The sequence below is a fragment of the Kogia breviceps genome, chromosome 14, assembly GCF_026419965.1.
Source record: "Kogia breviceps isolate mKogBre1 chromosome 14, mKogBre1 haplotype 1, whole genome shotgun sequence".
NCBI lineage: Eukaryota > Metazoa > Chordata > Mammalia > Artiodactyla > Physeteridae > Kogia > Kogia breviceps.
Genome location: NC_081323.1, coordinates 69,260,527 through 69,284,298, shown reverse-complemented (window position 1 = coordinate 69,284,298; position 23,772 = coordinate 69,260,527). Strand labels below are relative to the sequence as shown.

Below are 23,772 nucleotides of genomic sequence, written 5' to 3'. Positions count from 1 at the left end.
GGGTAAAATGCCAGCGGCCACATCCGTGGAATGCAACCACCGGGCCACCAACCCCAGACCCCCTAGTTACTCACTCCTCGGAGGGGCCTCCACAGGAACTGAGAGGTCTCGGGAGGAGGGAAGACGGCAACCCCTTAACCCGACGCAGCGCACTGTTCCCCGCCTTCTGCCTTCTCCGCGCCTTCGGGCTGACCCAGGAGAACACGAGCCAACCCGCCCTTCCCCTTCCACGCCCCACCCCCTCCAAAAGCCCCCGGCTCTTCCACCACCGCCCCTCCCGGGACAAACGGAAACCCTGAGCATTCCAGCCAGGCAGGGGAGGGGTCGCATCTCGGCTTGAGGCCGGGAACCGCCGGGCGCCTCGGGCCTATCCAGACCACCCGCTCCTCATCTGGTTCCAGTCTCTCAGCCTTCCTAGACGCGACAGGGGACAGGCGGCCAGTTTCTTGGGATCCAAGGAGAGGGGAAAAGGGGGGTGATGCAGGTACAGAGCGGGCTCTGCGCCCGAGGGGGCACCGAGGCTGAGAAATGGGAGCTCGGGGGCGGGGAGTCGAGTACACCGTCGTTAATTTGGGGAGGAGAATCCCACCTGTGGTGCTTGGAATTCCCCTCTCCGCAGTGAGGGGGGAGGGGCCCTCCGTAGAGAAGAGGAACCTGGGAGGGAGGAGGGCACCCATTTTCATTAATCCCAAAGAGGGAGTTCGGAGACTTCCCAACCAGGTTTCCCAAGAACGGGAAGGGTCCGGGGTGGGATGGGGATGGCAACCCTTTTACCACATGTAGTAGTAGGTGTCGGGGTGTGTGTGTGTGTGTGTGTGTGTGTGTATGGGGGTCTCGCAGGGACTCGGAGGGATGAGACTCCCCTTATTACCAAACGTCGTGCTGAAGGCTTCGAGCGTGGGACACCGACTATCCTCTCAACCGACTCCCCGCCGCCCTCCTCCAAAATTTGTCCCGCCCGGCGAGTGTGGGTCTAGCCAGCCGGGTCTCACCTGGTTCCGGCGGCCGCGCTGCAGGCCGAGCTGAGTGTGCCGGCAGCTGGAGGAGACACGCCCTAGCGGCGGCTCTGGAGCCGGAGCCTGCGGCCTCACTCCACCCCCGCCAGCAGTCTTCCGCCGCCGCGCGGCCCCGCGCCGTCCCTCCTCGCCCCTCCCCTCCACTTCCCTCCACTTCGCTGGGCTCTCCCCGCCTGCAGCTCTTGAAATGGACGCTATCTCCCTCAGCTTTTTGGAGCCTCCCGGACAAGCCACGAGTGAGGAGCACGTGAGGAAACTGAGGCTCAGAGAGAGTTGCCCTTCCTACACTCTTGGCTTGGGGTGAGGGCGCCCAGGCCATCTCTGAGACAGGTGGACTGGCAGCTGAGAACGGGTTTTCCCAGGGTCTCAGGGCTTCCCCTGCCTAAATACCCTGAACCAGCTCTTCTGGAAGCATCTCTGGAGCTCAGGACAGACAAGTGATGAGGTACGACCCTGACTGGAAGGTTTTAACCATTACTTCTCAAACGCAAATATCATGAGCCAGGGAGATCCCTAAAGATCGGTTCGATTAGTATCTCCATTTTATAAATGAAAAGGTCTAATCCCAAATCCTTCAGTTTCAAGTCAGAGCCAGAACACATGTTCCTTGGCCTGAAACCCAGCCCATAGAGCAGGGTTTCTCAAGGGGCAGCGCTATTGACTTTTTGGCCAGGAAAATTCTGTGTTGAGTGGGCTGTCCTGTGTATTGTAGGATGTTTCGCAGCATCCCTGGCCTCCAACCGCTAGATGCCAGTAGTACTTTCCTTCCCTGCAGACCCCCAAACATTGGCAGATGTCCCCTGGGGGGCACAGTTGTCTAGGTTGAGAACAACTGCCATAGAACATACTCGTAAAGACCATGAACTGAGGTCCAACAGCCCTGGACTCTGATCCCAGGTCAGAGTCTTACTGTGTGGATGAGTTAACCTCGCTGAGCTTCAGCTTTATCTGTAAAATGGAGAGGGATAGACTTGAGAATTGGCCTGCTACTGCACACTTCTCATGCCCTTTCCATCCAGGGACCTTTGTTGATCTGTCTCTCCTCTGTGACTTTGTGTCCGTAGGCACCTGAAAAATAACTTCAGGAAAGAGAAAAGCAATCACAGGGTTGTAGTGAGGACTGGTGCAATAATGGCTGTAAAGAACTTAGCACCTATCGGGGACATAGGAGGAGCTCAAAAATATTTAACGTATTGCACTTTGTTTTTTTCTGTGTCTTATCATGGTCACCTGGTTTATTTTTCTTTTTTGTTTATTTTTATATTGCGGTATAGTTAACATAAAACATTATATTAGCTTCAGCTGTACAACGTAGTGATTTGATGTTTGTGTATATTGTAAAATAATCACCACAGCAAGCCTAGTTAACATCTGTCACCATACACAGTGACAGAATTTTTTTTCTTGTGACGAGAACTTTTAAGATTTGCCCTCTTAGCAGCTTTCAAATATGCGATACAATTTTATTTTGACTTCTTTCACTGATTTTGCCCACCCACCAATGATGTATTACTTCTATCAACTAATATTTCTAGAAATAATCAGGCTGGTGGATAGAGAAATAAGCTTGGGGATAATAATAATAAGCTAAGGGATCCTGCTGTAACTCCACAAGAGCCAAGAAGGGGGAAGCTAATGGTGAAGATAGGAGGACGTGGATGGAAAAGTGTCCCTAAATTTTACGTTTCAGGCAGTCCTGTCCGGTTTCATGCCTTTTGTTCAGCTGCAGTGTGATGGGTGCCCCATCCAGGAAAGCGCTGGTTATTGTTTGGGTTTGGAGGGTTTTTTTCTTTAGGACAAAACTGCAACCCTCCTTCCCTGGTGGGTGTTGCTTTGGGAAGCTGAATTGAGGCCTTCACTGGAAATTTTGTTCAAGGGTGCCATCTAGGGGAACCTCTGTGAATCTTCTAGTTCCTTCCACTTGCATTTTTGTAGGGCCAGCCAGATTTTGCTTTTCCTTGTGTGTTGGCTGGCTTCTCTACCACACTATATATTACCCAACGGTGGGAATCTTTTTTTTTTTTTTTTTTTTTTTTTTTTTTTTTTTTTTTTTTTTTTTTTTTTGCGGTATGCGGGCCTCTCACTGCTGTGGCCTCTCCCGTTGCGGAGCACAGGCTCCGGACACGCAGGCTCAGCGGCCATGGCTCACGGGCCCAGCCGCTCCGCGGCACGCGGGATCCTCCCGGACCAGGGCACGAACCCGCGTCCCCTGCATCGGCAGGCGGACTCCCAACCACTGCGCCACCAGGGAAGCCCGAGAATCTTAGCATCTCTCATTAGCACAAGGACTTGGCTCTTGCTGACCATTGGATGGGTCAATAAAATAAGTCCCTGGATAAGCAACTGTTTCAAGCCTCAGAAAAGATCTGCCAGAAACACTAGGCTCTGAATTAGAAATGTGTGAAAATTTCCAGCAACAGATTGAGTCTCTAAGCTGTTAACACCACAGAGATGGGGATAACCTAGAGCCTAGCTGACCTCTTCTCCCCATATTGCCAGATTTAGCAAATAAAAATACAGGACAACGAGTTCAATTTGAATTTCAGGTGAGCAACAAATAACTTTTTTTCGTATAAGTATGTCTGGGCATCCTGTGTTTTATCTGGCAACCCTATGTACTTGAAGTTGATTAAGGGATTTGAGGCCTGCATCCTCACTTGGAAATTTCTGAACAGAAGATTAAGTCAGCAAGCAATTCTGGTGCCAGTGAGGTGGCCTGGGGCAGAGGGGAGATGATGGAATTTTCATTCTCTTTGGCAGATATTTTATTTATTTTCTGTCTTTCTTCAGACTACATGTAGGCTTTTGGTTAAAGCCATGGAGCAGATTCCATAATCAGGTAAAGTTCTGACTTTGCCACTGACCTAGCTGAGTGACTAAGGGCAAATTACTTAACCTCCCTGTTTCTCAGTTTCCTCAGTCGTAAAACTTGGGATAGTTGTATTCATTTTCTCTATTGTTGAGACGATTTGGAAAGATGATGCTCATTAAGTGCTTACCACAGTGCCAACAGCTAATATACGTCGATAAATGAAAGCTATAATTATTGCTTGTATGTTTTTGGATACGGGTAGACTTAAGGCACACAAAATTTTAAAGCAAGGTGTGTCTCCTACTCACCCACAAGGTCACGGGGCTCATGGGCACCCTACCAGGCCCCTTCTAAAGTTCTTTACTTTGTTGGGTTACAGTTGCTGGTTTTTTTGTGGGACATGGGGTTTCATATCCTATTATAGGAGGCCTGGTAATAACCCCATTTCCGTCTAAAGTCTCAAACCCTGTCACTGGCTCACTTATTCCAAACACTATTTGAAACTGTATATATATATATATATATATATATATATATATATATATATATATATATATATATATATATGTCTTATGGTAGAGAGTGCAAATGTAAGGAATGAGGAGCCTCAAGGTTATTTTGAAGGTATGGAAAGCCAAACTTTGAGGGAAAAGTAAGAAAACGGAGAAATGGAAGTACTTGGTACTATGTAATGCTCATTGTAAGATCTCAGAAATGTTTTTTTTATGAGCAGGTACTTTATGGAAAGAACACTGGACTCTGGAGTCATAAGGACAGGGTTCAAATAGTATCAGCACTACTTACAAGTCCTGGCAATTTAGGAAAATTATGTTTCTTTCTCAGTTTTGGTTTCATCAGTCATAAAATGGCAGCATCATGGAGTTTGGGGAAAAATTGAATGACAAAACATACATATATGTGTATATATAGAAGCCTGTCTCCCAAAAAGAGCTCAATAAGTCTAACCTGATTTTGAGAGAATTTTGAAAGTGACTGCTTAACATGTGCTTTGAATATCTGGGCAGCAGCTAACTGTATCTTGTGTGTGTGAGTGTATGTGTGCATGTGTTCCTGTGTTTATCATGAGAATGATGTTAGCCACACTTATAGAGTGCCTGCTGTGCTGAGTGACCAAGCTGTCTCAGTTTGTCCAGGACTGAGGGAGTTCTCAGGGAGCAGGACTTGCAGTATTAAAACCCAGAAAGTCCCAGGAAACTGGGACAAGTTGGTCATCCTTCTACTATGTGCAGGTTGCTTTACAGGTGTTATCTCATTAACTCTCAAGTCCACCTATGAGGTAGGTTGTCACACTGTTGGCATTTTACATTGTAAAGGACACTTGGAGAGATTAAGCAATTTGCTCAAGCCACATAGCTAATTAAATGGGAAGGGCAGGATCTGAACCCAGACCTGTCTGACTCTAGGGCCCAAGAATTTAACCACCACTCTGTGTGCATTTAGGCCCCTCCAAAGGCACAACCTCTTGTTGCCATTCACCTCCTGGATCATTGCTAAACACCTTCCCACCTTCCCTCCTGTCACTGAAACTTCCTGCTGGACAGCTGGCCTACAGCAAAAGGAGAGACCTGGACACAAAGCTGAGTCAAGACCAGTCTTGTATCTGGGCACAACAGAGGCACCTCCTTCCCTAGCAACAGACACTGAAGCCTTGTGACTGGCCCCAGGACCTGGGTACAAGCTCCTCCAGTGTTAAAAATAACCCGAGGGGAGGAGAAAGAAGAGTTCAGGCTGTCAGGGGGATTGTTTGGTGGGGTGCTTCCTCCCTCTTCTCTGTGTTAGTATGTAACTCTGCTTCAGTTTTTCCTCTATGGTGAACTCGGTGTATTCCTGGAAAAGTTACAAGGGAGGTGCTGCTCAGTAGCAGAAGAGCGGCCATCACAGGGAAGCCGCAGCACAGAGCCCAGCAGGGCCCCATGGCTGCTGCTTCATTCTTTAGCTTCCCTTTCTCTCCTCTTCTACCTGGGAACTCCTCGGGGGGCTGAAGTCCATGACCTCGGAGAGGCAGCCCTGTGAACAGAGCTTTCAGAACATCTGGAAAGTTCCATAATCCGTGTCATCCCCATTATGCTATAAGGAATTTCAGAGCCACTGATAGGAGAGGAAGAAACTGAGAGCTCTTTGTTCCTTTTTTTATATTTTTATAGGTCCAATTAGAATGGACAACATGAGTGACATGGATTGCTCATCTCAGAAGGTAGGTATGAATTTTAAGGTGTATTTCTTTTTTCATACCTGTAGTATTTTCAACATGTAGGGAAATTGGAAGTGGGTGGGAAGGAGATGTTTCAGTCGTAAACCAATTGCCATGTTAGATCTCCTTGACCAGGCATATATGTTAATCACATAATGTCCTTGAATTACGCTTTGTTCTGAATTAGGCTTTTGGACATCTTCAAGTTTTGCTGAGAAAATTTCAGGAATAGACACCTTTCTTTCCCTTCCTTTTCAAGGCCATTAGACCATATGTTCCATCCATCAGTTCCCAGCACTGGAGGTACATAAATAAGAATGTACTGGGGAGTATCTTGAAAATATAGAGACTTGGCCTCACTGCCAAAGATTCTGATCTCAAAGGTCTGGAGTGGAGCCCTGCAGTCTGTATTTTTAGCTAAGACTCTAGTGACTCTGCTGTTGCAGGTCCTTAAGTGAGCATTTGGAAACTGCTTCCGTGAAGGACTTGCAAACATCACATGTAGTCAGAAATAAGCACCTGAAAGTAACAGTTCTACCCAATCTAGGTGCCAGAATCTTGGTGGAGAAGCCAAGATCCACTAACTTGCCATACATTGAAGTGTATGGAGCATTTTACACTCTAGAGGAGCATTTTAAATCAAAACTTTGTGAAATTAAAGTGGATTTATTGATAATTACTGAGCCCACCCCCTGAAATGGAAATACTCTGCAATTTACCAGAGAGAACACTTATGCATTAATATTTTTAACAAACCGTTTTGGGTAGCCAGGTAGTTCTTAAAGATATCTCCATCTCTTTCACCTTGAAGGTGCCACAGAGGATTCTTAACCAGGCGTGTTCAAGAAAACTCTCTTTGTTTTATGAATTGATTTCTAGATCTGCTAATCTTGTATGTGTCCCGTGTGTCCCTGTCGCATGAACTGAGCTGTTTTCTGCTATCATGGTTTAATGGCTATGTGTGTATAAGTCTTAGTCTGTGCCCATGAACTAGCTTAAAGTTTAATTTGTTCTTCAGTGGTTCTGCTTCTCTCCATTGTACTCTGCAAAACGCTCAATGTTAGTTTGCTTTCTTTTTTTAATATAAATTTATTTATTTTATTTTATTTATTTATTTTTGGCTGTGTTGGTTCTCCGTTGCTGCGTGCGGGCTTTGTCTAATTGCAGTGAGCGGGGGCTACTCTTCGTTTAGGTGTGTGTGGTTCTCATTGTGGTGGCTTCTCTTGTCGCAGAGCATGGGCTCTAGGCACACAGCCTTCAGTAGTTGTGGCTTGCAGGCTCCGTAGTTGCAGCACACGGGCTGAGTTGCTCCGCAGCATGTGGAATCTTCCCGGACCAGGGCTCGAACCCATGTCCCCTGCATTGGCAGGCAGATTCTTAACCACTGTGCCACCAAGAAAGTGCCTAGTTTGCTTTCTTGCAAAATGTTGCTTTCTTTCTTTATTATCCCAAGAATGGCTTTTCTCTTTATATGATGACTCAGCTGCCTCTGTGTCTATCTCTTGGATGACCGTCTCTCAGTATGGAGGGACTTACATATGATTCAGTCTGGCTCAAACCCAAAAAGGAATCTATGGGCTCAAGTAATTGAGAAGTCCAGGTTGGATCCTGGGGTCCAGTTGATGTCATTGGGAGTCTGTCTTTGTCCTTCTGGTGCTTTGCTTTCTTTCATGTTGGCTTCCTTCTTCTAAGGAAGACTTTTTTCACATAAGGCAAAGATGGCTGTTGAGAGTACCTCTTTCTCAATAGCACTATCAAAAGTGTCAGGAATGATTGTGATTAGCCCAGCTTGGGTTACACACCTATCCCTGAACCAATCACAGTGTCTAGGAGGAGAGAGTATTCTGACTGACCAGACCTGTATCACATGCTCTACCCTGGACACAGGCTGGAAACTATACAGCATGGACAGAAATTGGAGTAGAGCCAGTTTATGTCCACTAGGGCTCTATTCTGCCTGTTTTGCTGGGAAGAGTAACTTCCCAGTATATGTCAGGGCTGAAATCAGGTTTACCCCAACCATAAGCAGAAGCATGAATGCTAAGCCACCTCCTGAATAATGTTAATATTCTCCTCAACTGCAAAAGAGTCTCCTCAACTGTAACTTACTCAAGATGTCTGGAATTTGTGGTGTTTGCTTATTGTTCTTTTAATGAATATTTTTATTTGAAACAGATTTAAAAGCTAGGCCAAGGGAAAGATTTCCACTGACCACAAAACCTTCTTGCTTGCAAAGACAAAATGCAGACAGCCCTAACTTATCAATCAGTATATGTCCCAGTCACATCTGGGATCCTGAAGGAAAACATGAATGACTTCATTTCCCTGAAAACAGTGCTGCCAAAATCTACCTTGGATGGTATAGTACCCATTTTGGATGACCAGGTTCCTTTCAAGTTGATGCTGAGTTTTTTCATTTTGTTCACCTCATCAATGCAGATCTGATATTAATTTCAGTAGTGAAAGAGAAAGCTCTTGGAGATGATTAATCGATTCTTAGATCCTTGAAATTGAGGTCAAGAGCAGAGAGACAGGCACAGTGCTAAGCTGAAAACAACAGGGTCATCTTGTTTAAGGTGGAGCCTGAGCATCCCCATGTTTAATAAAGTTCTGTTAGTGGGTCTGACATTTTTGAAAACCACTGAATTAGGCCATTAGATCAGTGAACCTATTATGTTTTTAAAACTCCCAGGCTCAGTATGCGTTTTAAGAGTTTGCATGTTTTTGTTTAATTTTAAGATCAACACATTCCCAAAGTAATTTGCCGTGTAAATGATACTTGTCACTTCCAGTGTGTTGGGATGCTGAGTGATGTGTATTTAAAAGCTCCTCTGGGGACTTCCCTGGCAGTCCAGTGGTTAAGACTTCGCCTTCCAATGCAGGGGGTGTGGGTTCAATCCCTGGTTGGGGAGCTAAGATCCCACGTGCCTCATGGCCAAAAAAACAAAACATAAAACAGAAGCAATATTGTAACAAATTCAATAAAGAGTTTAAAAATGGTCCACATCCAAAAAAAATCTTAAAAAAAATAAAAGCACCTCTGTGTGGCTAGTATGTGTTACCTATCCTCTGTGAGCCTTAGTTTCAGCTAGAACATGGGTATAAAAAATCTCATAGATATGGGAACATATGTATATGTATAACAGATTCACTTTGTTGTAAAGCAGAAACTAACACACCATTGTAAAACAGTTATACTCCAATAAAGATGTTAAAAAAATCTCATAAGTGCCTGGTGCATAATATTTAGAATGATGGCAGATGTTATTGTTGTTAATGTTATTATTTTATGAGGTTGAGTCATCAGTGAGGGATTGGTTGGGGCATGGGATGGCTAATATCTGATTCATATACCCCCTACCTCTCTACCTTCAGTTACCCTGCATGAGTTAATTTGCTGACCCAAATAAATCAAATCTGTCCAATAATGTCTCATCTTACACAGTCATTGCCTAAGGTGAAAAATCACAAAGAGCCAAAATTATCCTTGCAGATCCATCAAACCATCTTTAAAGTGCTGTATAGCAACATCTCTCAGTAAGTCCAGCCCAGAAGTTTGCCTCCATCACAGCCCCAGATAAAGTAGTTGTCTTGCTTATAGTGGCTGGGGTGTAGGACAGAAACACACACAGCATTGCTCAACACTGAAATCACCTTCAGCTCTGAGGTGAAAAGGCATCGGGAACTGAGAGTGACCGTGGGAGCCACAGGTTCGCCTCTGTCTGAGGCTCACTCTCAAGTATACACTCATGAATGGCATGGTGGACCTACATGCCCGCACTCTTTAAGTGATACTTTTTCTTTCCACAGGAAGCACAGAGTTACTTATGCCACTGCATAAGCAAATTTCTATTTGGAATTTTGCCAATGTGAAATGCAAGAGTCAATTTTTTAAAGTCAACCCCTTTAATTACAACCCAGGGTAGGGTACCTGGAGGTGCCCTCAGATTTGGGCTCTTCCCAGGGGAAAACAATATATATCTGAATTTGCTCATTGAAGTGTAGCCAAGGAGGAGATGCGAGAGGAGAGACATTAACAATTAAGAAATGAAACCTACACAGTGGATAGGGGTAAGAAGGTTGCTGTATGGCAGAACTTTGTGCCTAAAACCTTTCCTGAGGCCCTTTTTACTCCTTATCAACCTCAGAAGCTTGGAAATCTTTCCTAATTCCTGAAGTGTGGCTTTGTGTCTGTTTCCCACAGATCCATAGAAGTGACTCGATACATCACATGAGCCACTCCCAGATGCGGCCAGAGTTGCCTCCTCTGCCTGCTTCTGCTAACGAGGAACCATCTGAACTCTATCAGGTATGTTCACCTGGCTGCTATTCTTCTGCTGGTACTAGTTTGGGGGCAAACAGTCAGACTTGACAAGTGGCATTAGAGGTCTTGGTCATTTTTGCCACTGGAAGAGGCTACAGCACCATGGGAGAAAGCTATGCAGTAACACAAAGGTGAGTTAGAATCTGGCCTTCTCACTTACCTGCTGCATTATTTAAACTCTCTGAACTTCTCCATACTCAGCTGTAAAATCAGAACAGTTATTTCTACCTTATAGCCACGTCCATAGCAATAAAGACAGTAGATGTAAATTATCTGATTGCAAATTTACTGAATATTGAAAGCAAGCTGTTATCCTTGTCATGAGAAATCATGCTCACAATGGTCAGAGAAGTACAGTTGGTGTCCATTCCAAAAGTATTTGCACTCAGTGTGCAGAAGTTAGAGCCACCATGTAAGGCATGTGGGATGCCATGAGTCTCAGTGTGAGTGGAGCCTGGCCCTACGGAGCCCAGGCCCCCTGAGTCATGTCCCTCATCATGTGTCACTCTGCATTTCTTCCCTTGTAGACAGTCATGTCGCACAGCTTTTACCCACCCTTGATGCAACGCACATCATGGACTCTGGCTGCACCCTTCAAAGAGCAGCACCACCACTGTGGACCCAGCAACTCCATTGCCAACAACTACTCCTTGATGGCCCGGGACCTGAAGCTGAAGGACCTGCTGAAGGTCTACCAGCCCGTCACCATCAATGTCCGCAGGGAGAAGATTGTTCAGGGGCTGCCATTAGGTATTTCTGGCCGTGTGCCAAACCCACTCAGACTAGGGCTTTGGAGTGAGATTTCTAATCCTGGGTTTTAGTCCTGGCTCCACCTTTTGCTGCAGCTAACTTTGGGTAACTTCATGGAGCCTTAGTCTCCTTGTCTCTGAAATGGGAATGATTGTAATGGCTAGCATGACATTTACCATACACCAAGCACTGCTCCATGCGCTTCTTGTTGATTGCTGCATAACAAATTACCCCCAAACTTAATAGTTTAAAACAACTACCATTTGTTATCTTACAGTTTCTGTCAGGAATCTGGGCATGGCTTAACTGGCTCAGAATCTCTCACAAGTGTACAATCAAGGTGTCAGCCAGGGCCACAGTCATCGAAAGGCAACTAGGGAAGGATCCTCTTCCAATCTCACTCACATCCTCCACTGCCTGTTGGCCATAAACATCAGTTTCTTACCATATGGGCCTATCCATAGTGCAGTTCACAGTATGACTTCTGGCTTCCCTTAGAAGGAACGAGGGAGAGAGCAAGAGAGAGAAGAGAGCCAGCAAGATAGAAACCACCGTCTTTTTGGAACTTAAATTTGGAAGTGACATCCTATCACTTTTGCCATTTTCTCTTTGTTAGAAGTGAGTTGCTAGGTCCCACCCACACTTGAGAGGATTACACAAGGGCATGATTCCAAGAAGTGAGGATCCTTGGGGACCATCTTGGAGGCGGCTTACCACAGTACTTTATATGTATTAATTTGTTTAGCCCCACTGGGTATACCTATATCTGCTTAAGGATATCCTTTAGTAGTTTTTGTTAGAGGTGTGTTGGAGACTTTCAATCTGCCTGCTGTCTCAAACTCATTATCATGTTTTTCTTTATCCTCTCTGCTGTGTCTCAGTGAATTCCTCAAATATATCTTCCAGCTCACTAATTTGCTCTTCAACTGTGTTCAGTCTTGAGTTTAACGTGTCTAATGAATGGGTTTTGTTTTAATGACAGTATCTTTTTATTTTCAGATTTCCTAATTGGTTCTATTTATGAGGACCACACTTGCCAATTTATTATTCTATTCTCATGGACATAGCCCTTCCAATATCAATCGCTTGGAGGATCTTAAACATTTATTTTAGAGAATTATTAGTACTGCTGTATTATTTCCATTTTGTAAATATGTCCCTCAATTGTTGAGTTTATTTGCTATCTTTCTTAGTATTGGTTTCTCATGTGTTATGGGATTTTAGTTTGCAGACTTACGTTGAGAGTTTTTCCCTTTCTTGCTACATGCATTCCCCATTGGTTGAGGTATAATTCACATACAATGAAATGCACAGATCTTAAGTGTTCAGTTCAATGAGTTTTGACAATTGTTCACACCATATAGCCACCACCCAAATAAGGTATAGGGTATTTCCATCACTAGAGAAAGCTCCCTTGTGCTCCTTTCCCATCAGTTCCTTCCTCTACCCAACACCATCCCACCCCAGGGTAACCACTTTCTGATTTCTGTCACCGTAGGTTAGTTTTGGTTGTTCTCACATATAAATGTACTCAAACAGTGTATTCTTTTGACATACCTTTTAAAATCTTGCCTTTTTCCCTTATGCCTTCATCTGACATCTTGGACCCCAAATTAGTACCAGACCTTATATTGGTGGCTTAGGACTCCCATCCTAAGGTGATGTTTGGGGATTGTAGATCTGATCCCTGAGGCAATGTTAGGCTTGGCCTAGATATTACCAGCCTTTCTTTGCTCTCTGTGGCCACCATGTGAATTGAGGACAACAAGTGCTTTATCTGCATGACAGTGCTGCTGTCTTTTCAGCGTGTCTTTGTGGGTAGGGCAGCCCTGGCTTCATGCTGTGAGCCTACCTGCAGTCCCCACAATCATGGTGTGTTTTGGGTTCTGGTATTCCCCCAGGTATCAAACACCTAACTACTTCTGCCTGCTTCTGGAGCCAGAAGCCAAGTTTAAGACTTTTAGTTCACAATGTGTTTATTTTTAGCCCACACAGAAGAGCATCTTTTCGAACAATGCACTGTCTTTTTAATTTTAAAGAATATTTTTTCTATTATCATTATATTTGGAATAGGTTGAGGAAATTAAAGTATGAACTCAAAATACATCTTAACCAAGAGTCTTCAATCCTCTGATTCCCTCAAAATGTCAATTTCATATTAGTATGTCTTTAACATGTCTCAATGACATGTTAGTTTCCTTAGGCTAGAATATTAAGCAAGTATTCAGTTAAAGTTTAATAGTAGAGTTTTATATTATTTGTTGAATTTATTTATCACAAATGATATTTATTGCAAAACCTTCTATTTATTACAAATGACATCGGTTTTTCTATTTGCAATAATTATATTTATTGCAAATGATACTGGTCTTTCTACTTGTGATAATCATATAATATTTCCTTTAAAATAAATATATTAGGTTTAAAAGTCTGAATCTATTTAAAGAAAAATAGTAAGCAGTAATACACCTGATGTTTAGAAAATAGAGCATATGGGATTGGGGAGTGAATTGAGCTTTTATTAATACTTGTCCAATGTATGGGATAACAGAAGGTATGCTCATCCCCATTTCACAGTTGGGGAAGCTGAGGCTTGGAGTGATGGTCACTTCTTCAGGGTCACACAGGTAATTAGTGGTGCAGGGCTCACATCACCTGCGTCACCCCACCACACCAAGTCCACCCTGCTTAGTGTTCTCCTGCACTACCCTGAGACTGGCATCCCTGTGGACAGAGGACCGCCCAAGGCCACTGCCCATCACTGATGTCTTTCTTCTCTACTGTTCTAGCAAATAAAAGTTCATCAGAGCCTAACAAGAAGAAAATGAAGTTCTCCCCCAAAGACAAAGAAGATCTCACTGGGTAAGGTGTCCCTATGGGCACAGGGGATTGCAGGACACTGGGCTGAACCGAAGGAGGCTGTGGTCTCTTGAAAGCCATACTCTGCTTCTTGACTTTAAAGCATTCCTGGATACCTAGTGACTCATGTTTTTTTCCCAACAATCCTCTTTATCCAATTTTTTGAGGCTCTAAATAAAAATAAATTAGCCAACTAAGCAAAACCAATGCTAACGAACCTATGAGGTGTTCCATGGAACCAAGGACTGAGCTTGTGTCTACTTTTCAGGACAAGGTTGGCCTGCAACACCTCAACCTCCTTACCTATGAGGACGGAGGTGGTGACATCTTTGACTCTCCCAGGAAGCAGACCAATGAGTCCAGAAGAACAGATTGATGTGATGTTGCAGCAGGAGATGGAAATAGAAAGTCGAGAAACCAAACCAACTGAATCAGACTTGGAGGTACATTCTTATTGCCTCCTTTCTCTCAGTTTGCTAAGTATTACTCTTGGCATCTCAGTGATTCTAAACTGGAGAAAAACAGCAGAGTCACCTAGGGAATGTTTTAAAAATACTGAAGTCCAGACCCCATGACAGATTACTGAATGAAGGTGTGCGTGTCTGAATTCTCTGCTCTAGTAAGTCTTAGAAATCAGTGCCTGTGGGTCCTCGTAAAATGTAGGTTGCAGAATGGTGACCCATTGGCTGGGGTTGCCAGATTTTGAAAAACAATAAAACAAAAAACAAGACACCAGTTAAATTTGAATTTCAGATAAACAATGAATAATTTTTTAGTATAAGTATATCCCAGTGCATCCTGTATTTTATCTAGCAACCCTACCATAAGCTGAATTTGGCTTGTAAGTGTGTTTTGAAAATAAAGGAAATCTCACATAAGCTAGATTTCTGACCTCTCTTGAAAAAATTAAAATATTTGAAGCTGACCAGTAGCTACTTCCTTTAGATGAGAAATACATTCTCTGGTTTGTCAGTCTCCACAATTCCTTATTATCTTCTTATGTACAGCCAACTTTAAGTTATTAACATTACCTGCTTGGTCCCAGGTAGACTTTTGAGCTTCCATCCCCTATCTTAAAAGAACAAATAGCTTGCGAATTTATAGTGTATAGTAAAATGATTAATAATAAAAACCCATAGTGACTGAGCATGAGCTATTAGCAAAATTCCATGCTAAACCCTCTAGATGCTTGACCCCATTCAAGACCTGGGGACTGTGATTATTTCTATTGTCCAGTTGTGGAAATTGGGGTGGGGACTGATTAAGTAACTTGCTCAAGGTTATACAGTTAGTAAGAGGCAAAACTAGAACTTAGACCAGGTCTGGCTGATACTGACATCTCTGTGCTCTTAGGAGCTACACAGCATTTCTCAAACTTGCCTGAAAATAAGAATCAACTGGGGTGCTTGTTAACAAATCCCAAATTCCCTATCAGGGGGCCTATGAATCTGCATTTTAACAGGACCCTCTCTCCTCACCCCACGCAGTTCTTATAATGAGAAGTTTGGAAGTTTGTCCTGTATTAAGGTTGAAGAGATGTAAGCTCAGCCTCTTCTGACCACAGACAATTGGCACTGAAGGTCAAATCTGATTTCAAACCCTTTCCTATACTTTGTGCTTCTTATCCATCTGAAATTATTCATTTCCAGAACCACTTAGCCATCTAGCAGCTTAGAGGCAAGCCCTAAATAAACCAAACTTCCTAATGTCACCAGGTCCCACTGGGCATTTTTGTTCAGTTCCTGTGTTTGTGTGGCTTTTCTAATCTCAAAAGTCCCATGGTTGGATTAGAAGAACTAACCCCCAAGTCTCACTCAGACTTGGGGGTTTTCCCCCATGGACAGCTACAAGCCACAGGATCAAGTGCTTTCTTTGTATAGGAGCACTGTTGTTGAGGAGGGTGAATTATTTGAGTCCACTTGAGGAGCTTGTCATTCCTCTTCTTAAAGCTCACTAGATAATGCCACCTCCATCCCTGGCCTCAGTCCTCCTTCCACTATTCCTATCTGAATGGCATTTGACAAGTCCTGCCTTATACCACGCTGAGATCTCTTTGGCTTTGTTTGACTCCTCCAGAGTCATGGGGAATACTCGCCAATGATTTATTGCAATGAGTGTGAAGTCACAGGCCCAGGAGCGAGTGAAGGATGGAGATAGGTGCTGTATGAACAGGGTCCCTGGGTGGCTGACGGATGTGGGCAAGTGGGCACAGTTAGCCAATTGATTATGATCATTTTCTTGTTGGTGGTTTGTTTATGGAAGAGATACTATTACTATTTGACCAATGGAGTCCAAAAAGACATGATTGCCCCTGAGGAGGATGAAGTGATGGTTCGGATTTCAAAGCTGATTTCTAACACACTGCTGACAAGTCCCTTCCTGGAACCCCTGATGACTGTCCTTGTGGAGGAGAAGGAAAATGACTATTACAGTAGCCTCATGAAAAGCATTGGTAAGGCTGGGCATAAATGGGACAGGGGTTCCTATGTGGAAGGCACCTTCTTTCCTCTCACTGTCAGTGCTTCACCCTGGTTACTCTGAAAATGCCAAAAACATCATTTAACTTTTCATTCAGATGCTCCCCGCCACCATCACTCGTGTCCACACCAGTACTTACCACGCTTTAATGTGCATCTATGTAACCTAAAGATCTTGTTAAAGTGCAGATTCTGATTCAGTAGAGTTTGGGAGAGGCCCAAGATTCTGCACTTCTAACAAGCTCCCAGGTGATGCAGGTGCTACTTAATGTAAGTAGCAACCCTGAGAAGTAGGGGCCTACTCACATTTAAAATCTAGTTCAAGACCTGCCTCTTCCCTCAAGTATTTTGATCTCTGCAACCCTCAGTGATGAATCCATCCTCTGCATTCATAGCACTTCTTGTTTCTACTTTCAACTCATCCCACTTTGGAACTTCTCCCGTGCCACTGTTTCTCTACAGTTATTTAACACTGGCATTGTCTTTCTTATGGGTCTCAGCTCTCTTATTAGACATTAGCTGATGTATCATCAATCCTCCCTCCCCTTCATATTTAGCCCCATGTCTTGTGCACACGGTAGGTCATTGGGAAATGTTTGATGATGGTGAATAATGTGAGAAACATATCAAAGGGGAGAAGTGATCATATTAGCCCCCCACCTTCCCATTTTATCTGGAACACAGCTATACTTACCAAGTTGTCTAGTTATTTTTAATTTCTTAATTAACCTTCTAATGGTGTCAGTGTAATGGCTCCTTGTCTGCTATAGGCTAGAACCAAACTTATAAGGATAAACATGTAAAGCCCTTTAAATTTCAGCCTCAACCTACTTCTCCAGTCTTATCACCTTGAACTCTACCACTTGTACCTGTTATTTCTGCCACAGAATGACTCACAGCACCTTGAGTATATTATACAAAAGTCATGGAACTGCACTTCTTATCCTTCAAACAAAATCCTACTCATTCTTTATGACCCAGCTTAAATGGTACTTCCTCTGTGAGGCTTTTGCCGATCCTTAGCACGTGAAATATTTGGCCTCTAAATTTCCATTCATAGGTATCTGGTGTCATCCATTGTGTTTATTTTTTATGTAACTATTTTGGTGTGAGAAATCAGTGAATGAGTAATGAGGTATCAGCAAATACTAATTCACTGATATGCATGATGCTAGATATCCTAACAGGACTCAACTCCGGATTCGAAGTACTCCAGACTGTAAAGTTATATTCCTCTTTCCCTGAAATATCTCACATACCGACAGAGAGGAACCTACCCAATTTAGTTATACCCAGGGGATTACCACTGACCTTGTAAACGAGGGAGCATTTCCAAGTGTAAATGGACAGAGGCACATTTACCTTTAAAGTGTTGAAGCTAAGAGCACAGAGTGTTCAGGGTCCCTGCTTAATAACAAGTGTTCGCCCTGTTGGTTATAGTTGATTACATCCTCATGGATCCAATGGAGAGGAAAAGACTCTTCATCGAGAACATCCCCCGAGCATTTCCTCAAAGAGTGATCCGGGCCCCTGTGCCCTGGCACAGTGTCTACAGGAATGCCAAGAAGTGGAACGAGGACCATCTGCACACAGTGAACCCCATGATGCTCAGCCTGAAACAACTGTGGTTTACAGAGTAAGAAGTGCTTCCTGTCCCTTTTCTTCCCTTTCTTTTTGCGGTACGCGGGCCTCTCACTGTTGTGGCCTCTCCCGTTGTGGAGCACAGGCTCCGGACGCGCAGGCTCAGCGGCCATGGCTCACGGGCCCAGCCGCTCTGTGGCATGTGGGATCTTCCCAGACCGGGGCACGAACCCGTGTCCCCTGCATCGGCAGGCGGACTCTCAACCACTGCGCCACCAGGGAAGCCCTTCTTCCCTTTCTTTATTGCTTCCACACATAAGAGATCATCTTATGTGGGAGTAGCCTTGCCCTTGTAGTAAAATGACAAACATCTCAGACCCAAAGTGCATATGAACAGCAAGTGACAACTCTCCATGCAGGGCTAAGTGGCCCTCCTGTGTGCCTTCACAGCACCCAGTGCCTGTCTGTAGGCACTGGAGCATACTGGTTAAGAGCACTCACATGGAGCCAGCCTGCTCAGGTCCACCTCTAACTGTGCTGCTTCATAAGTAACATCCTTATCTCTAAATTTGGGATAATAAGACTTCCTACTTCATAGTGCTGGTAGGAGGGATAAATAATTTAATACATGCAAAGTACTTAGAATAGTGCCTGATATAAGTATCCAGTAGGTGTTAATTAGACCTCCATTATGAAATGTATCACACTGAATTATAATTGTATATTTATGACTTTGACTCTCTCTAGCCTATGAAATGTATGGTGGCTTGAGTCTTTTTGTTTTCTTCCTTTCCAAATTCTTTTTTAAAATTTATTGAAGTATAGTTGATCTACAATGTTGTGTTAATTTCTACTGTATGGCAAAGCAATTTGGTCATACATGTATATATTCTTTTTCATATTCTTTTCCATTATGTTTTATTACAGGTTTATCTAACATAGTTCTCTGTGCTATTTAGTAGGACCTTGTTGTTCATCCATTCTATATATAATTGTTTGCATCCACTAACCCCAAACTCCCACTCTGTCCCTCTCCCAGTCTCCCTCCCCCTTGGCAACCACAAGTCTATTCTCTATGTCTGTGAGTCTGTTTCTGTTTCATAGATAAGTTCATTTGTGTCATATTTTAGACTCCACATATAAGTGATATCATCTGATATTTGTCTTTCTCTGTCTGACTTACTTCACTTAGTATGATAATCTCTAATTCTATCCATGTCGCTGCAGAAGGCATTATTTCACTCTTTTTTATGGCTGAGTAATATTCCAGTGTGTGTGTGTGTGTGTGTGTGTGTGTGTGTGTGTGTGTGTGTGTGTGTGTGTACCACATCTTCTTTATCCATTGAGTGGGATTACTAGATCATATGGCAACTCTATTTTTAGTTTTTTGAGGTTATTCCTTTATGTAACTCAGGGCCAGCACAGGGTTGGCAAACAGTAGTCTCAGTTATATTCATCAGTGACTAAATTTGCCACAGGTATTGGTAGAAGTCCAGAGGAGGCAGGAGTCACTTTTTTTCTCTTTCATTTTTCTAAATTGTTATTCACATACTTTAAAATTCACCCTTTTGAAGTGTACAATACAGTAATTTTGAGTATACTCACAGATTTGTGCAACTTTCCTGAAAATATTGGGAATATTTTCATTATCCCTAAAAGAAACCCTGTACCCATTAGCAGTCACCCTCTCTTCTCCCTTCCACCCAGCCCCTGGCAATATTAATCTGCTTTCTGTCTCCATGGATTTGCCTATTTTGGATATTTCATATAAGTGGAATCATACAATATGTGGCCTTTCATGTCTGGCTGCTTTCACTTAGCATCATGTTTTCAAGATTCATCCATATTGAAGCATGTACCAATACTTCATTCCTTTCTATGACTGAATAATATTCCATTTTATGGCTATACCACATTTTGTTTATCCATTCATCAATTGCACTGGGAAGAAAGACTGATTTTTTGTGTGAACCCCTCAAGAAGGGGTGTGAATCCTGGTGGGAGAATGAGGCCACCAGAGTTCACCAAAGGCAGGCTAATGAAATGATGAGCTGCCACCATCTGGGTTTTTTATTAGAAAAATTAGAGGCCAATATGTTTACGTAATTTTGATCGGGTGAACTTAATCAGTAGCTCAAATATTTTGTTTGGGGAGGACCTATAGCTGTGAATGTGTTACGTCTTTGCAGAGTCTTGTTACTTGGATAACTTACTTGTTTTTTCACATTCTTAGTTTTACCTGTATCTTAAAAAGGAATTGCAGGTGGGGTCAACCTAGGACAGAGCCCACCAATGATAAGAAGGAAATACATTCCCTGTTTGAACTGAATTCAGTTTTCTAAGGCATTGGAGGTGCTAGTAAGGACACTGGGGGAAAGAAAGTAATTTTTTAATGAGGCATAAGTATATAATAATAATTTATAGAAGAGTAATAATTTATAAAGTGGGCTCTGAAACTAGACAGCCTAGGTTCTGGTTCTTGCTCTGTCCCTGATGAACTGTATGATTTGGGGAAGTTAATCTGTCTGGACCCCTGTTTCTTTATATGCAAAATGAGAATTATAACAGTACTTCCCTCATGGGGTTGTTGGGTGAAGTGCTTAGAGCAGTGCTTGGCGTACAGTAGTTGTTCAATAAATGAAGATAACTGCTTTAACTACAAGCATGTTTATGGCCTTAAAAAATATATTAACCTAGAAATTAACAAGAAAGTCAGTCACAGGGCTGGTAAAATTGCCAGAAGTTCAGTACCAAGAGGATGTACATGTGAATTTAATCTGATCATATAGTGAAGATGACAAATTATTGAACATATAGCTTCTACTATAAGAAGGATTCTTATCACTTGCTTTTCATGGTTCCCTGAAGAAGATTATATAGGCAACAAAGGCACAAAAGTGAACCAAAACCATTTAGGTTTTTGTCAGCTGAACCAAAAAATCATCAAGGAGAAAGATTTAAGGAAATGCTACAGAAAAGTGTTCTTATATGACCTGCAGCATTTAGCTTTAAACATTTTAAGAGGTCAACTAGTGATCAGTGAAGGGTGAGGGGTTTAGGGGCCAGAATGAGGGTCGTGATCTGAAGAAAGAGTAGATTTTTCTGGCCAATGTGGGAAGTTTTTTAGGATTGAACTAAAGATGAGTAACATAGTTAATCAGGTTGTGACCAGGGCCATGCTAGAGTTGGATATCAAAGTGTGTGGAGAGTGAGGTCCTCGAATTCTCCTCTCCCCTAGCAGTGCTTTGTGACTGGCCAGACAAAAAGGAATAGAAATGTAGACTGCGGGATTTTAGAAGGATGAGGGAAAGTGCCTAATGGGTCATTACAGTGGATGATGAAAATGAGAAGCGAGAACTGAGGCAAGCTAAGAAAGTGAGCAAAGATCTAGTTTGGGAAGTTGTAGGCACTGATGATTTAAAAGGCTGATTAATAAATGAATGAATAGGTGTCAGGAAGAGAAATGGTGGCCCTGTAAGCTAAAAAAGGCCTTGGGGAGTGTGGTAAAGGGCAGAACCTCCATTAATCTGAGAGAAATAGGAGAAGGTAAGGTTATCATCAGAGAGGGCAGGAAGAGATTCACGTGTTCATTTAACAAATATTTATTGAGTACCTGCGCTATGTAAGGTACTGTGCCAGGGATGCTGTGGGTGTCTCGGTGAGCCTGTCAGCTGTCGGGGGCAGGTCTATAGGGTTTTCTGGGTTCAGACCAAAGTGGACCTCCAAGTTGTTTTGAGTAGCTCACCCAGGGGCCACATTGAGGATTGAGTGGAACCCACTTGATCATGAAGGTGGTGCTTTGCTTGCCCTGTCCTCTGTGTCTTCACTGTTGGAAAGAGCTTTGATTTGTCCATTTGGTATCCCAGTTCCCAGCCAGCCAAATTCCAGGTCAGTGTTAAAATCCCACTTCCCAGATGCGTTACCCAGAGCAGGACACATAGGAAGGCTCAGTAATACCTGCTGAGTTTATCTACTCCTTGCAAGAGTTCTTGTGAACTATCCACTCCCTCCTCAGACTCCCAGATTTTTCAGATATAATTCATTTTAATCTGTTTATATCTCCTCTCATTGAAAAATGAAAATATATTTCCTTTGAAGCCGTCATACAAAGTTTGTTATTAAGCATCTACTTAGCTTAGGAAGATTTTCCCTCTCTTTCTGCAGATTTAAAGACCTCAGGTTTGTTCGAACAGCAGAATTACTGGCGGGAAAATTACCTCTGCAGCCTCATGAATATCAGGATGTCATCCAGAAACACTGCATGGAAGCACGCCAAATTCTTCTCAACAAGTCAGTATCTGGCCTCAGAATGGGGCTGTATCACAGTATCATAAAGATCAAAAACTCTGTGAAGTGAAAACGTATCCAACCTGGGGGGTACACAGATTTTGCTGACTTCTCGCTGACATCTTCCTCTGTTCTCTTCCTCCCATGTTCCCGTCCCCGACAGCCTCTGTGCCTCCTCATGTACACTGATCTTTGACCCTTACTCCTAGTCTTTCTCTGCCTTTTTGAAACTCTCTCATTACCATTCCTTGATGAGAGTACCACTTCCATTCCCCCCCTCTGAAATCCTGTAGGCCTTGCTGGGTTACAGGACAATGCATTTAAATGACTTGTGTTCAGGTAGCCCAGATAAATACCTGCAAGGTTCCAAGAATGGGAGTTTTTAGTCACTTAATTCTTTTTTCCTTTGCAAATGCATGCAGGACTGTGTCCAGAGCCAGAGAAATTCCCTTATGTGAGATGATGGTGATAATACCTACCAATGGGTTTTTATTATCAGACAAAATGTTTATACAATAGCTGGTACAATAGTAGCTGTTAAATATAATTATTACATCTACAACTATGACTATTACCAGTACTTCTCTGATTGTTAGAGTAGTACTTTTCTAGCAGTCAGAAAGGAGAAGTGATAGGATGCAAATGCCAGTGGTTCCCATTGGGAATTAGAAATTGGGGGAAGTAGGATGAAAGGAACAATGAGGCATCCATTTCCTCTTTTGGTTTTCTAATTTCTGCTCTCAACTTCTGAGCAACCACTGCCACACTGGAGTTTCTCCTTCCAAGTTTTCTTCCTTTTCTCCTCTTTCTCTTTCCCCCTATAAAGTCTCAATCAGAAAACAGACATCTGCCAGGGAGAGAAGTTAAAGAGAACATTCCAGTTCCTTAAACCCCTTTACCCCAATCTCTGAATATAATGAAGAAACTGTAGACACTTTCATGTTTCAGCAGGACTGTTCATTTGGGTATTGCTTAGTACTATCTTCCCCAGAAAGGGATGTTGGCAGGTGAAGTGGCCAGGGATATGAAAGTACCAATTTGCAAAGCTGCTTAATGGGAAAGGAGCCATCTGCCTTGTAGTGGAGAGTGGGGAGTGGCTGAGAGGACTTCTTGGAGCTTGGAAGAGATTCTTAGTTAGACGCCCTGCTTTCTTTACAGATGGATCCCCACCTGTGCCCAGCTTTTTGTCTCCCAGAAGGAGCAGTGGGTCCTTTTTGCTCCCAAGAGTGACTGTGACTCCTCTCGTCGCATTGAGGAATATTTTGCTTCTGTTGCATCCTTCATGTCACTCCAGCTCAGGGAGTTGGTCATTAAGTCTCTGAAGGACCTCGTTTCCTTTTTCTTGATACACAAGGTATGTAGAGGACCAGCAGTAGACCCTTTGGAGTGGAATCAACTGAGATAGACTCAGGATTCAGTCATGTAAGGTCCTCAGCTGTAAGCCAAGCCAAAAA

The 23,772-nt window shown here is 43.3% G+C and overlaps 2 protein-coding genes across 11 annotated transcripts in view; one reads left to right on the top strand and one right to left on the bottom strand.

Annotated features, from left to right (window-relative positions):
* LDAF1 (lipid droplet assembly factor 1) overlaps positions 1–1,269 on the bottom strand; it is a 71,056-nt gene extending 69,787 nt beyond the window's left edge. For 3 of the 10 annotated variants that reach the window (XR_010836450.1, XR_010836449.1, XM_067012712.1), the window contains exon 1: positions 75–206. The gene's annotated coding sequence lies outside the window, so the exon portion shown is untranslated. Of the gene's footprint in view, positions 1–74; positions 519–992 lie in introns of those variants that run through there. The other 7 variants (XM_067012710.1, XM_067012715.1, XM_067012714.1 and 4 more) reach the window with 5 other exon arrangements.
* DNAH3 (dynein axonemal heavy chain 3) overlaps positions 274–23,772 on the top strand; it is a 198,960-nt gene continuing 175,461 nt past the window's right edge. Inside the window, exons 1-10 of the mRNA XM_059036889.2 lie at positions 274–484; positions 5,994–6,043; positions 10,245–10,349; positions 10,892–11,114; positions 13,904–13,976; positions 14,242–14,416; positions 16,236–16,425; positions 17,891–18,086; positions 22,196–22,321; positions 23,477–23,672. Of these exons, the coding sequence (XP_058892872.1) occupies positions 6,005–6,043; positions 10,245–10,349; positions 10,892–11,114; positions 13,904–13,976; positions 14,242–14,416; positions 16,236–16,425; positions 17,891–18,086; positions 22,196–22,321; positions 23,477–23,672 (1,323 nt within the window). The 5' untranslated portion in view covers positions 274–484; positions 5,994–6,004. The remainder of the gene's footprint in view (positions 485–5,993; positions 6,044–10,244; positions 10,350–10,891; positions 11,115–13,903; positions 13,977–14,241; positions 14,417–16,235; positions 16,426–17,890; positions 18,087–22,195; positions 22,322–23,476; positions 23,673–23,772) is intronic.